This window comes from Notolepis coatsorum (genome assembly GCF_963971535.1).
Source record: "Notolepis coatsorum genome assembly, chromosome: 10".
Classification (NCBI taxonomy): Eukaryota; Metazoa; Chordata; class Actinopteri; order Aulopiformes; family Paralepididae; genus Notolepis; species Notolepis coatsorum.
In genome coordinates, this window is record NC_140174.1 from 37,685,730 (window position 1) to 37,702,421 (window position 16,692).

Genomic DNA, 16,692 nt, shown 5'->3' on the forward strand with positions numbered 1-16,692 from the left:
ATGTGCCGATGGTTGACATTTACACAACCATATGTATATGGACCCATTTATAGCACATAGTAGCTTGATTTCTTGCTTTTCCACCAAACTTATACCGTATCGTGGGAGGTTTTATTTATTTTTGATGTGGTAGTTATCGGTTGCTTTTTATCTTCTCTAATGCAGCCTTGCTTTGTCATAAAAGAGGATGGCAGCATGGAGACAATGCAACAGCAAGCAAAAGGGGTTCTTATTGGTTAGTGTACTGGCCGTAGCAGCCAATGATCTTTAACAGTTCTGGTGAGACAAAAACTTGCCTTGCATGGTATAGGTTTTTTTGTGGTGAACTATCTTCCGGTTGATTCTAAATGGACGAAACTGCTGAGCTGCATCTATTTTTGTAAACGTACTGTGAAGTAGCATAGCTTTTTGAGCATCAGAACTGTCTGTGTTTTTCTTTTGTTTCGTGAGAAACGTGGGTCCAGGTTCCTCTTATTTTCTTTGATGTTCTATAGAGTTTGATTGTCAGATTGTTTTTGGGAAGGTTACTTTTTTAAATCGGCTATAAAAAAAACAAACAATCTAGTTGTTGCTAGAATTTGTTTTCAGTATTTATTTATTTATTTCCTCTTGATCTTATTTACTAAAGATTATGTCGCTAAAGAAGAAAATTGTTGAATTTTTTTGGTACTTCTCTCTGTAGCCTCAGATTCCGTGGATGGTCTACTAAAATACACCGAATTAGGTCAGCATACGACCCGATGCCTTACGACTTACATCCATTCCTGAGCTTCTTCTCATCCCGTCAGCTAATGACAAAAGTAACAAGTACCACAACGAGAATCTGACCAAGGACCACATTTCCACAGTTAAAGACTAAAGGTCAACCAAAAGAGGTTAAATAAATAAATACATACGTACATAAATAAATAAATTCTAGGAGTACACGCCCCAAGGTAAATGTAAACAGAGGTTATATAACGCTTCATCTCGTGTTTCTGTAAAAAGGAAAACAGATGCAATCTTTATACCCAGTGCAAACGGTTAACGTAATTCACACAACAGAGAGATGTTTTGTGGGAAAAAACGTCCCGTCTGGTGGACGTGCCAACTAATTTCAATATATTGCATCTCGATGTGAAACTGAAAAATGAAGGTGCTTTTCACCTTACTGTAGTCGTGGGGAAGTAGCACTTAGCAAATTACCACAAGCCATGTATACAACTCTTGCTGTTCAGAACTTCAAAAATCTGTTGTTTATTCTGTTGTGATGAGGGGATCAAGGTAAGCAGTCTTCTGAATGGTATGTAAAAAAGAAAACGAAAAAAGAAAGATTCTGAAATAGCGTTCAGAGGTATTTTCAATAAACTTGTAATTAAATGAATATAGTTCTTGTCTATTCTTTCACATACAGTACAACCATTTCCCCCAACATTACTACACATTAAATACAGGTTAAATTACAAAAATAACCTGCGAAGGTCATGGAATTTTAACTTCTTGTTTTCCAGGCCTGGCACAAAATATGGAAAATAATACATATTCTATTCAAGAACCTGGAGAAATGGAATGCTTTGTTCATAATTACAGTCCTAAGTGATAGTTGTAGTCTATTTGCCAACACAATGAACCCGGAAATTTTGGAACCACCAAACTTTTATGATAGATATGGATAGTATGGGTCACCAGCACTTAGAAACTGCCGGATGCTAAGTTTAACATGTTGGGCAATGTTTTTTATTTGCATAATTAGCATACATTTGTTTAATCACCTAAATGGACAAATCTCGGAAAGTACTTGATCAATTTCAACAATGTTGGAGTGGTTTTGGGGGTTATTCGGGATGCTGAATCCATTGATGATACTCAAGAGTTTTGAAATTGCAATATTTACTGGAATATACCAAATTTCTACAAATTTTGGTGCAATATTTGTGCATTTTCAGTCAATTAGAAAGTTTTAGAGGACACTGAAATGATTACATTTGGACAGCACAGACATTATGTATTCACAATATCTCTACTGACCCCAAATAGTTCATATGGTAATGTCATATTGTCATAGTACAGTAGATAGGCAGGTGTATAAAGATTGCGTTGTCAAGACAAAGACTCAGATGTGAAGGGCATCCGCTCTTTTATTTACTCCCTGTAACGTTACAGCAAGGAAAAACACTAAAACTGGTCAAACTGTGTACGATAACATAGCTTAATAAAACAGAAATAACAAAAGAAAGATATTTACATTACTCAAGCATATAGGCCACAACATAACAATAAGCGCTTCCTCCTACTGCATAGTAGTAGATAATTACTTCTCACTCAGAAAGTGGCTACCGTGTTCAGAACTCTGAATCCACATCATCAAACTCCTAATCATCAAACTCCTCCCCACTGTCTTCATCTTCCTCTGAATTTACTTTAATGTCATCACTTATGGTCTTCAGTTTTGGAGCTCTGTTATCATCACTGCGATCTTGCACAGCATTGTATGCTGACCAGTCCAGGGGAAGAGGGGAAGAGTGGAGCTGCGAGAGCCAAGCAGCATCCTTCTTCTGTGCTCTTGACACACTCTGTGTGATGGCATCTTGGATAGCATCAGTTCTTGGGACTTCTTTCAGAGCTGGTGGTGTCATCTTCTTGGGGCCTGTGTAATGTTCGATCACAAAACTGCTCTTGTGAGCCAGACAGAGTTTCCCAGCGTCAAGCTTTGTCAGACGAGGTAGTTTTAGTGACATGACCCCACCACCAGGAGTGGCTCCTCCAGGGAACAGAATACCTGCAGGATTCTGCACAAACTGAGTGGCCATGGCATGAGTCGTGCTGCGACCGTTCGGTGTGAAGACCACAAGGTCAAAATTGTCACCCCAACTGTGGATGGGGCCAATCTGCCTCTCCAAGCCAACTCTGCGCAGATACTTATCTGGGTACTCTGAAGCATATTTGGCAGCTGACTTCCAGAACCGTATGACTTCATCATAGGTGGTGACAATGCTATGCTCGTTAAGATTCTTGACCAGCTCTGCGCTACCATATTTATGGTGGAGTCTTACGGCAAGCCCCAGGGTTGTCTGATTCCAGCTCCCACTGATGTGCTGCTGAATGCACTGAGCGAGTGTAAGTGATGGTTTGGTCACTTTTCCTTCCTTTGATACCAGACAGGAGACAAACTTCAAAAGGGATGGACTTGTGGCTTGTATGATCTTGTCATGCTGGAAGCTGCCAAGGTCATATTCACGGTGCAAGGGAATATTCTGCACCTCAGCTTGCACTCTCTTCACAAGCTTGGTGATAAATTCATCAGCAGCAGTGGTTTTATCTCGTTTTACCAGTTTGAGTGACTTACTCATGGAATGTCTAAAACCAACAATAGTCTGGCACCCTTCCACCCTCATGACAGCTACAGCATCACCATAAAAGTCACACAAGTTAGATAGCATCTGCTTACTGCAGAGGTGCCCGGAGTTGGCTACATATATATCATGTAACTCTGACACTGTCCAGGTTGATGACTTGTCTGCATTCATGTGGTCAATGACAGCAGCTAAATAGCTATCAAACGGTCTGCACTGGGAACTTGCACTTGAGGAAACTCTCTTGAAGCCATCGTAGCACTTGGTGTGATACTGGGCATCAGCTGCATGCAGGTCCAGGACGGCATTTACCCGTAGAGCCACTTCCTCAGCCCATTGATCCTGGCGCTCATCACATTTAGACAAGATGATGTTTTTGAAGGATGGCATTCCTGGTCTCTCAACAGTCCGGCATTATTTCACTGGCTTCCATCTATCAGGGTGTTTGGTGTCTTTGGGTTTGCAAATGATACCACAAAACAGACATTGTTTAGAAAAGTCAAAGGCATGAGAACGAGACATACGTTTCCCTAGCTGACCATCAGATGAGCTGAGCTTGCCTTTGGTTGCCTTTCTAGACTTAGAGGTATATGAGCTATAACATGATTTGTGACAAACTACAGAGGCTGACACACCATGGGTAGCAATGATGTTCGATAAAGTCTCAGTTGTAGCTGAATCGTCAAGCTCTTCACTCTTCTGAAGCAAAGCTGTAATGCCTTTTGGTCCAGCTGTCTTGAAGTCATTGTCCTTGCCGTCACAGGGCTCGAATAGGCATTTCTTCCTTGACATGTCAATATGAAATTAACAAAAGAAGAATGCACTATTTGTATCCTCCGTCTCTGCACTACCACACACTCTACATTACAGAGCAATATGGATACATTGCCAGAATGTACATTTCGGACGGGCTGTTCACTATTCCAATGAAAACATGTATTTCCCATGTTATTGGTATCCTACATGATCTTGACTGGTATTTGCATTACCTTTTGGGTCTCTTTCTCTGCCTCAGATCTTCTATCACACAATTCTACATTAAGGAGAGCAAAAGTACCATATGAATACTCTATACAATATTTAGAATCAAACTTGATGCTTCTCTGTGTGACGAGGGATAGAGCCTGGTGACGGGAGACTAGGTAATAATCACACATTCATGTCATTAGGGGTATAACGATTCATTGATGCATCGAAATACATCGATTCTAATGTGACGATTCAACTGCATCGATTTGAAAATGTTAGAATCGATTATAATCAAAAATATATATATATATTTAAAAAAAACTTATTTTTTGTGTGTATTGTTTTTGTTGACCTATAGTCCATTCATGCTGAGTGAATCAGTTCCCCCAGCCACATTTGTGTATTCAAAATGTTTGGGGGAATTAACTGATAGAAAATTAATCGAATCGAATCGTGGTCAAATGAAGAGATTTCATGATGCATTGAATTGTTGCCTGAAGAATCGTAATCGAATTTAATCGTTGTGAGGTCGAATCGTTACACCCCTACATGACATACATTGCTAACATAGCTAACTAGCTATGCATTAACATTAGTTACCGTCAGGTGGCTAACGTTAACCCTAAGAGCTAGCTTACTGTAGAGCTAGCTTACTGTAGCTTACTGTAGTAAGCTAGCTCTTAGGGTTAACGTTAGCCATCTGACAGCTTGTGATCATATTATATTCAGTGTTTGTTATTGGACAGTAAAACCACAGTTTGTGTATCTGTTTCTATTTTCTCAACTTACTTGCATTGAAACAACAATCCTTGAAAACCAGGGGTCTGTATTTGCTGCAGCTGCAGCTGCTCGTTGCCACAGTAGGAATGAGATCACGGTGCAAATCACTACTCACTTGGAAGTTTTGCGTTAACGATTAGCGCACTGAAGTCTCAGTCAAGGCTAGGAACTGGGGTTCTGAGGACATTTGATAAGGTAACAGTCACGTACAAAAATCCTATAGAATAGTTTCTAGTTGTGGCAGCAAACTGCTCCACTGCCACGTGGACTCATGGCAGAGCTCAACTGCAGCAGTTACCCCAGTAACCAAGCATAAGCGCCTAGAGTACCCCATTAGGCGCTCTACAAATTAAAGTTATTATTATTATTATCATTCTGTTTACAATTGAACATTCCATGAAAATTATCTATAAATTCTGCATCTTCTGAAACATTTATAAACCGAAAATTCATTAAAAATGGCACCAAAATTAGTCGAAATTTGGTAAATTCCAGTAAATATTGCAATTTTGAAACTTTTTTCTTCTCTTAAATATCATAAATGGATTCAGCATCCTGAATAACCCCCAAAACAACTCCAACATTGTTGAAATTGATCAAGTAGTTTCTGAGATTTGTCCATTTAGGCGATTATGGAAATGAATGCTAATTATGCAAATAAAAAAAGTTGCCCAACATTTACAACTTAGCATCCGGCAGTTTCTGAGTGATGGGGACCCGTACTATCCATATCCATCATAAAACTTTGGTGGTTCCGAAATTTCCGGGTTCACAATGGGGCTCTATGGGATGGCAAATAGACTATTGCAGCAGCTATGAAAAATAAATACCCTGGGCATACACAGACAAAAGTAGAGGTCATCCAAGGACACTATCATGTCTGGCACACATCAGTTGTCATTTAATGATAAATCACCTGTTTGTTACAATCACCTGTTGTCAACTAACTAAGAATGACTTGTACATCATACATGTAAGTAACGCTATCCAGCAGTACACATTTGTGAAATCATGTTAATAACGACTCAGGGGTATAAATGGAACCTGCCTTGTTAGATGTACAAGTTGCCTAATTATACACCAGTAGGAGTTAAATCATTTTGTGTACTGTACTGTGTAGGGACTGTCCTGCTCCACTAGGGGCAGGCTTTTCTCATTCACTAGGCTGGGGGCGGGGCTGGCTTTTCTAATTCACAGGAGCGATCTTTTCTACCACAGTGCACAAACTCTACGTTGGCTTTGAGAGTTGTATATTATACTGATATAAAAGTTATACTTGTTCTTCAACCATTATCTGAATAATTTTTTTTTTTTTTTTTTTTTTTTTTAAATCTAACCCTAACTAACCTTACTGTCATGCACTTGTCCTAATAAACTAACCTACACTGTAGCACTCAACACTTTATGAACATTGTTAGTCAGCTGATAGAGTTGTGCCCTTCCTGATGGCTTGTCGTACAGAACTTGTAAGTCGCTTTGGATAAAAGCGTCAGCTAAATGACTAAATGTATTCCCCCTCAAATGTATATAATGTCATAAATGTCTAGATGTAACATTACTGTCTATGTACCTATGTAAACGAGACGAAAGTTAAGTTTACTCTTTATTACTAGATCTGGTATGTCATAAGTTAAGTTTACTCTATTATTACTAGATCTGGTATGTCATAAATGTCTAGATGTAACATTACTGTCTATGTACCTATGTAAACGAGATGAAAGTTAAGTTGAAAATGGGGGATCTATGTAAACGAGACGAAAGTGAAGTTGAAAATGGTGCGCAGTAGTGCAAATACTTGTCCAGGGCCAGGCCACTAATACTTGTCTACGCCACGAAGCCCCGCCGAAGCCCCCGCCTCAATCCAACCCGTCCACGCCTGGCTCTGCGGCTCTGCAGTTACCCCCTACTCGAAGAACCAGAGGACATCTCGTACAACTAGGAAGCCTTCATGCGTTGACTCGATGAAACCATAGATATCTATAGAACACATATATCTATATATATTAGTCCGCAATGACAGGAACAGGCATGGAGGAGGTGTCTGTATGTACATCCATCAAGACACCAAATGTATTAACCGTACAGACCTAGATCATGAGGCTATTGAAACTGTTTTTGTAGAAATTCTATTTGAAAGGGCTAAATCTGTTCTAGTCGGCACAATTTACAGACCGCCAGACCAAAATGGCTTTTATGACGTGTTGGATGCGTGCTTAGCTGGAGTTGAGGATACAGAAATGATTCTTATTGGGGATTGGAACACGGATATGCAACAAAAAGATGCACCCGTCTTCAAATCCTACAATAGGTTTTGTGATCTGCACGGCCTCAGCCAACTAATCACACAACCCACACGTGTGTGTGAGTCAACTCAGACTACCATTGACCTCATCCTGACCTCTGACAAGTCCAAGATCGCCAATAAAGGGGTTATAGCATGCGGGTTAAGTGATCATTATATGATATTCTGTACGCGCAAAAAGCTAAAACAAAAGGCTGGCTGTCACAAAACAGTCACATCTAGAGACCTAAAAACCTACTCTAGCGAGGCCTTTAACCTTGAACTGGAAAGTCTGGACTGGTCAGACGAGCTCAATGGTACACTGGTTGAAGAAACATGGCTTGGCTTCAAAACCAAATTTTCAACGATACTAAACAACATGGCCCCCCTAAGAACCACCAGGGTAAAAAATCGCGCTGAGCCGTGGATGCACGCTGAAATACTGACCGCTATGAAAACCAGAGACAAAAAATGCTCTGAGTTTCGTAAAAGTCAGTCAAAGCTTAACATAAGCACGAGCAGTGAACTCCAAGCCCACGTGACTGAACTCAAACTGGAAAGAAACAGACTAAGAAATGATGTAAACTCCATGATCGAAACAGCAAAGAAAAAATTAATCAATGACAAAACCGAGGAAAACAAAAACAAACCGCGTGAACTTTGGAAATTACTCAATAACCAACTAGGCTGCAGTAAAAAACTTAAAACCAGATTCTCAAACATAAACATAAAGACGGACAACACGCTCATCACAGAAAAGCTGGATGTAGCCAATTACTTAAATAGTTTCTTCACAAACATAGCCACAACACTGGTAAACAAACTACCCTCCCACTCAGGGCATTATGGGGTAGAACACATAGTAGCATACTACAAGAACCTAGGGGTCCACAAAGACGACTTCAAACTGGAAATGGTAACAACAGATGAGGTACTCAAAAAACTGAGCGCCCTCCAACCCAACAAGGCCACTGGCCATGACAACATCCCCTCCAAATTCCTCAGAGACTCAGCAGCCGCCATCACCCCAGTCATCACACACATAATAAACCTCTCCATAAAACAGGGACACGTCCCCAAGGACTTCAAAATTGCGAGAGTGACCCCTCTGCACAAAAAAGGCAGTAAATTAGACCCAGGCAACTACCGCCCTGTTTCTATCCTTACCTCCATCTCGAAAGTCATGGAATTTTTTTTATACGAACAGGTCGAAAAATACCTTGCGGAAAAAAATCTAATCTACGAATTCCAATCTGGCTTCAGAACATCCCACTCCACTGACACATGCCTTCTCTATTTAAACGACCACATCAAACAAGAGGTGGACGCGGGCAAATACTGCGGCATGGTCATGCTGGACCTACAAAAGGCCTTCGACACTGTCAATCACACCATTCTGATTGACAAGCTAAAAGCAATTGGTTGATAGTCTATCAGTGAGCTGGATGCAATCCTACCTGGAGGGGAGAGAGCAGATGGTGGAGGTAAACGGTACCCTATCCCCCCCCCTCACAGTAAACTGTGGTGTTCCACAAGGAAGCATACTAGGTCCGCTACTGTTCCTAATTTATGCAAATGACATGTCGTCAGCTTGTGACTGCAACTTGTTCCTGTTTGCGGACGACTCAGCCCTGCTGGTCTCTGACAAGAACAAGTTACAGGTTGAAAAAACCCTCAGCTCAGAACTAGGCAAAATCTGCATATGGCTCGCTGATAACAAACTATCATTACACATGGGCAAAACAGAGTCCATTCTCTTCGGTTCAAATAACAAACTCAGCAAGACCGACGGCTTCTCAGTTACAGTGGGTGACAATATTGTCACAAGAAAGAAGATATTACCTACCTGGGTTCCATCCTAGAGGCAAATCTTTCCTGTGACAAAATGGCATCCAATGTAATAAAAAAAGTCAACCAACGAACACGATTCTTGTACCGGATCTCCTCACTGGTAAACAAGAATACCCTGAAGACTCTAGCAGGAGCACTCATTCAAGGGTACTACGACTATGCTTGCACCTCATGGTACCAAAGCACCTCAAAGGCGCTAAAAACAAAATTACAAACATCTCAAAACAAACTGGTCAGACTACTGCTTGACCTTACTCCTAGAACCCACCTCACCCCTGCCCACTTTGACAACCTAGGATGGCTTAGAGTAGACGACAGAGTACAGCAACTTGCAATGGGCCTGGTCTACAAGATACACTACACGACCAAGGTACCCATGTACATGACAAAATACTTCCCAAAGGTCAGTGAATACCACGATCACAACACCAGAGGGAGCTCCACAAATCATGTTAAACCCAGATTCGGCTCAAACAAGGGACTAAACACGTTTCGCAATTATGCCACATCAATGTGGAACGCCCTACCCAAAGCTGTAAAGGAATGTGAATCACTACCCACTTTCAAAAACACTCTCAAAAAACACCTAAGGGAGACTGCAACTCGAAACTGGCCCCTGTAAATGTCCGAACACAACCCCCTCCAATGTACAGTAAATTACCAAGTATGGTCTTGTCAATAATCCAATGTACAGTGTTTGTTTGTACAGTTGTACAGTGTCCCCCACCCACCCCTCCTACCCAACCCCCCCCCCCCACTCCTACCCAACCCCCCCCCCCCCCACCCACCCAACCACCTCCAATGTACAGTCCCCCCCCACCTACCCAATCCAATGTACAGTTTCTACACCTAATGTATATACTCTTTTCTTTCTGGACTCTTTTTGTATCACAAACAGTACTGTAATTGCAAATCTGGTATGTCATAAATGTATAGATGTAGCAGTACTGTCTATCTGTATGTCATGTATGTCATATATGTTACGATGAATTGAAAATGGGGGACCCTGATGTAAACAAGACGAAAGTCTTTCTCTGTTTCTATTCTCACCTCCATCTCGAAAGTCATGGAAAAAATAGTCTACGAACAGGTCGAAAAGTACCTAGCGGAAAAAAATCTAATCTACGAATTCCAATCTGGCTTCAGAACATCCCACTCCACTGACACATGCCTTCTCTATTTGAATGACCACATCAAACAAGAGGTGGACGCAGGCAAATACTGCGGCATGGTCATGCTGGACCTACAAAAGGCCTTTGACACGGTCAATCACTCCATTCTGATTGACAAGCTAAAAGCAATTGGTTTTGATAGTCTATCAGTGAGCTGGATGCAATCCTACCTTGAGGGGAGGGAACAGATGGTGGAGGTAAACGGTACCCTATCCCCCCCCCTCACAGTGAGCTGTGGTGTTCCACAAGGAAGCATACTAGGACCGCTACTGTTCCTAATTTATGCAAATGACATGTCGTCAGCTTGTGACTGCAACTTGTTCCTGTTTGCGGACGACTCAGCCCTGCTGGTCTCTGACAAGAACAAGTTACAGGTTGAAAAAACCCTCAGCTCGGAACTAGGCAGAATCTGCATATGGCTCGCTGATAACAAACTATCATTACACATGGGCAAAACAGAGTCCATTCTCTTCGGTTCAAATAACAAACTCAGCAAGACCGACGGCTTCTCAGTTACAGTGGGTGACAATATTGTCACAAGGAAAGATGAAATTACCTACCTGGGTTCCATCCTAGAGGCTAATCTCTCCTGTGACAAAATGGCATCCAATGTAATAAAAAAAGTCAACCAACGAACTCGATTCTTGTACCGGATCTCCTCTCTGGTAAACAAGAACACCCTGAAGACTCTGGCAGGAGCACTCATTCAGGGGTACTACGACTATGCTTGCACCTCATGGTACCAAAGCACCTCAAAGGCGCTAAAAACAAAATTACAAACATCTCAAAACAAACTGGTCAGACTACTGCTTGACCTTACTCCTAGAACCCACCTCACCCCTGCCCACTTCGACAACCTAGGATGGCTTAGAGTAGACGACAGAGTACAACAACTTGCAATGGGCCTGGTCTACAAGATACACTACACGACCAAGGTACCCATGTACATGTCAAAATACTTCCCAAAGGTCAGTGAATACCACGATCACAACACCAGAGGGAGCTCCACAAATCATGTTAAACCCAGATTCGGCTCAAATAAGGGACTAAACACGTTTCGCAATTATGCCACATCAATGTGGAACGCCCTACCCAAAGCTGTAAAGGAATGTGGATCACTACCCACTTTCAAAACCTCTCTCAAGGGACACCTACGGGAGACTGCAATTCAACACTGGCCCCTGTAAATATCCTAACCCAACCCCCTCCAATGTACAGTCATTTACCTAGTATGGTTTTGTCAATAGTTCAATGTACAATTGTGTTTGTTTGTACAGTGTCTCCTCCCCCCCCCCCTCAATGTACAGTGTTACTTGTTTATACAGTGTGCCCCCCGCCCCCCCCCAACCACCTCCAATGTAAATTACCCAGTATGGTTGTCAATATCCCAATGTACCCAACCCCCCCCACCCAACCTCCTCCAATGTACAGTTTCTACGTCAAATGTATATACTCCCTTTTCTTGACTCCTTCTGTATCACAAACAGTGCTGTATTTGCAAATCTGGTATGTCATAAATGTATAGATGTAGCAGTACTGACTATCTGTATGTCATGTATGTCATATATGTCTATATGAATTAAAAATGGGGGACCCTGATGGAAACAAGACAAACGTCTTTCTCAGGTCTGCATCCCCTTAACAATTGTATGTATTGAGCCGTACTGTATTGTACCCATTCTGCAATCTGTTAAATAAAGTTTTCATTCATTCATTCATTCATGGTCTGCATCCCCTTAACAATTGTATGTATTGAGCTGTACTGTACTGTACCCATTCTGCAATCTGTTAATAAAGTTTTCATTCATTCATTCATTCATTCATCTATGGATGAAACGCCCACATCCATACTTCCGCAATTCGTGACGCGAAGTGGGAGATATCGGGGTCTATAAAAAAAATCCCATATGTCCTAGTAGGAATTACCACTAGGAGGCTGACGTGAATGGTTTTTCCCAGTCGGAAGCTGGTTCTTCCGCTTCTTCCCACGTAACGTCAGAACATCCCACTCCATTGACACATGCCTATTGGGTTCTTCCGCTTCTTTCCACGTAACCTGAACGCGGAGCACATGGCGATAGAACGCCAGGTAGTTTGCGGAGATGCTTCCAGCTGCAGCTCCGGAGACCAGCGCTTACAAGCCCCCGCACATACAAGCAATCAGCCAATGGAAGCGAGGGGTTGCTATGTGCGGGCTTGTATGTGCGGGGGCTTGTAAGCGCTGGTCTCCGGAGCTGCAGCTGCATATTGAGTTTGCGGGCTGTTTGACGTGAAAATGGGCAAAGACACAGCTCGTCACGCGATTGGGCAAACGCGTCAGTGGCCAATCAGAGAGCGTCAGTCAGTGCCAATCAGAGAGCGTCTGCCAGAAATACGGCTAGGGTTCGAAATCACGCTCCTTGTCACGCGATTGGGCAAACATGTCAGTGGCCAATCAGAGAGCGTCTTCCAGAAATGCGGCTAGGAAAAGAAATAACGCCAGATTGGCTCACTCGCCTTTATTTTTAGATGACGTAACTTTTTGTATGATTGGATTTAGAAGGCTCATTTTCGCCATCTACCGGGCATAAGCAGGAATTGCCGAAAACATTGGCCATCGGGAAATACTTGCATGACATATTCAGCCTTGTTGCTCAGAATAGGGCAGGCTACTTCATTTACAGTAGGCCTATATATAGACTGTTTCAAAGTGACAATAACATTATAAAACCTAAGACCCGAGTTTATTTCCTGTTGCAATGTTTACTAATGCAATAGTTGAAGGAAATACATTTTGGTCCAAACTGTTCCCTAGCAACAGAGTTGCAGTTAAACAGTCTATACAGTCATATTAATTCATAGTATTAAATTGATTATAATTCACAATTCAACATTGATGCACCTGACACGGTCTGAATGTTTTTTTTTTTTATTTAAATAGTTTAATTTGAAAAAGATATACAGGAAAGAAAATGCTAAAGCAACGTGGATTGTATAAATACCTGTGCAACCAAAATGGGCATGAAGGCACTTCAATGCCTCCTGCTGCCATATAATAAATGGTACACACACAGACTTTCTCCAACTCATATTCAGCAAAATAGGGGGAAGGAAGCTACTCAAACTATTGTTTATATCAACACCTCAATTAATTTGTCTTCACTTTACATTTGTTGTATAATCTCAATTTAACACAGAAGTATGATCAAAACTGGTTTGGGAAGAGGGCCAGCAGTAAATGAGCACCATAAAAGAAAAGTGTCAAAGGAACCCTCCACCAAAACAAAAAGGTAAATTTATTATGCTCACAATCTCACATATGAGGAAACTATAAACCATCCTGTTTAAATCCATTTTGTTTGAGAGTTATTTAGTTCAACAGTTAAGATGTGTGATGTCATTATGAGATATATAATTCCAGGAGAGAAAATAAATACATATCAGTGAAATGATGAAAATGAAAAAGGATCAAGGCCACAGTGAGTACAGTTCCTACACAAAAGGCCTGGATATACATTTTACATTTTCATCATTTTCCAGACGTATTGATTTTCTTCCTGGAATAATACACATCATAATGACATCGCAACACTTGAACGCAATAATACCAAATTCAAAAACGAGATACTGTATCTCAATGTGGTTTTCCCAATAAAGAATTTCAATATATTTGTACGAGGCAGTTTCTGGTTTCTGGATATGCAAGATTGTGGGCATAATAAATTAACTTAATTTTAGTTTTTGATGAGAATATCCCTTTAAGTGGGAGTAAGAGTGCCTGATATAACCTTTGGGACAGCAGATATTTTACAGTTCACCATAAAACAATGTTCATGTCTTTTTTCATGAGCTAACGTGTTAAGTCAGCAGTCAGAAAGACACCAGCGCTGAAATAACTGGCGGTTAACATTGGTAGCATAATACCAACAGAGGTAAAATCATCAAGCTACCGGGCAGCAGCAATGTGTTGTTCATACAATTAACTTAGAAGGGGGGTAGGTGGGGGTCCAGCAACTCAACAATCATTAAATTACATTCTGTTGCAGCGCTTTGGCCCAAAAACCCAGATGGCACAATTACATGGACATTAAATTAAAGTGTCCAGACCAGGTGCTATAGTACATAGTGATGTGTTGGTTCTTCACATCATTCTCAACAAAGAGGACACGTGGGGGACCGTATCAAGTATGGCTGCCTCCATTAAGGATGTCACTCAAGTCTTCCTAATCTACCTCACAATGCAAAGCATTTAACACGTCCTCTTTTGCTGTTAGCTAGCGTCATCTTTCAAATTAGCTACCAAAAAGAGCTAATGTCGGCAGCCAAATGTTGCAGACAACTCTAGCTACCGTTGATCAACAGAGTAGCCATAAACTAACAATCAGCAGCTGACGTAGCAGCTCTCATGTACATTTAGTAGCAGACGACTTTGCATTGTGGAATAGATGGGACTAGCTTTGACGTCTTCGAACATGGGGGCAGCCATACTAAAGTCGCCCTATGCTGAAGGAGCAGACGTTGATTCTCCCATACAAAAAGTACACAACTCTATTCTCACATGATTTTCATCTGTACCTTGAATGCAGCAGCTGTAACTCCCATAACACATGTTTGTTAAGTTACTGCAGTAGCAGTAATACAAAATTTAATAATAATAAAAACAAAACGTTGTCAGTGGGAACTGGCCACAGCCAAAGTAAGAGAAAAGTCATGAAATCAGCATGATGTAATTGCCTTAATGTTCCCACTTTCACAACAGCCTTATGACTCACAACAGTGTAGCATCGTCGCCGTACAGTTTACATTTTTACACCAACACCTCCGCTCTCAAAACAACACAGAATCGTCACGCAACTTTCAGAGAACATTCAGAGCTTATAATAAATTACCACAGACGCAATGACAATTCTCTCCTGGGGAAGCCCCACCTCATCAACCTCATAGTCTGAAACCATAGAAAGTAAGGAGGTTACATGGTGATTACCACCTCATCTGCAATGAAACCATTAATTGTTATTATTGTTATTATTACTTTTTTTTTTATCAAAGCACATGTCATTAGCTCAAAAAAAAAGAGGAAATAAATATAAATAACGATATGATCTGTAACACTGAAGTCTCGGTTGTGTTTTGTGACAGCGTCAGACGGTCAGCTTGTTGGCGATGGTCATGACCACCTTGAGGATGGGCATGAAGGCGGAGATCTCACTGAAGTTGCTGCTGGTCACCACCTGGGTGTGGACCTCCAGGCCACGCTGGTAGTTCTGGCTGGCCACGCAGCGGCTGATCTCATGGAGCCCACCCAGGATGTTGTTGGAGAGCTGTGGGAGTAGGAGCAGAGGCGTGATCCTGAATGTTATTACAATGGTCTTTCTTCCACATTGGTAGACAGGTTTCCATCCGCAAAGACTTGTTGGGCCAAATAATATAAACACCACCGGGTGCCTTCAACTCAGTGCTTATTATGTGTGGTTGAATGAGTTTGAATATGGCCACCAGTGATGTCATCAGAGGACACTGAATCCTTGTACATCATTTCATTGAGCAGATAATTGGATTCTTTCTTTTGCATTACATCAGAGACCAGGTAAGGACTCTACTGTATATATAAAATCTTGCGTTGATCTGATATTTCTTTCTACCACGATCGAAGCTGTGCGTGTGTGGCCGTTTACCGTTGAGTGCAGGAGGTGGCGGGGGGAGCGCCCCGCTACGAGGGCCATTTGATGTATGCATGAGGAAGGATAATAATGATAATTTAGCGTTGATTTCAGGAAAATTCAATAATCAGGCGAAAAATGGCAACGTGTTTAGTGTATTTAGTGTATAGTGTATGACTACTTTGTGGGTGTTGGAACTACTTTGGCCAGCAAAATTGTTGTGCCTGAGGATAAAAAAGATATGTTTAATAATCTTATTAATGGTAATATCAGTTCTATGTTTCTTTTTGGGGTAAATTAACTTGATTTATTACATGGCGTTTTCACATTCGCCGAAATGCTTGCTTGTGATTGGTCAATAGCCCCCCGACTGCGGTCATTATTTTTCAATAATGACCGCAGATTTTTCAATAATGACCGCAGAGCGCAGCTGTTCGCAATCAAGCCCACTGACACACTGTTTCAGTGCAATTAGACACTGCTGTGCCGGCGATGACAGGGGGCGGAGCGACGAGCGGAGCCAGAACACAGAGGCTGCCCGCGATAATAATAATCACTTTATTTGGGCTGACAGAGCCACAGAACAACTGCGATTTGTCAAATGAATTAGGTATATTGTTAGTAAGTTAGCCATGTAATAAGCGGGATAATGTATAGCGCTGCACTGA

General features: G+C 41.5%; 1 protein-coding gene across 3 annotated transcripts in view; it reads right to left on the bottom strand.

Annotated features, from left to right (window-relative positions):
* Positions 1-13,277: 13,277 nt before the first annotated feature.
* The window catches only part of sec31b (SEC31 homolog B, COPII coat complex component), a 62,154-nt gene continuing 58,739 nt past the window's right edge, over positions 13,278-16,692 (bottom strand). For all 3 annotated transcript variants that reach the window (XM_084323753.1, XM_084323754.1, XM_084323752.1), the window contains one exon: positions 13,278-15,685. In XM_084323753.1, the coding sequence (XP_084179879.1) occupies positions 15,506-15,685 (180 nt within the window). In that variant the 3' untranslated portion in view covers positions 13,278-15,505. The remainder of the gene's footprint in view (positions 15,686-16,692) is intronic.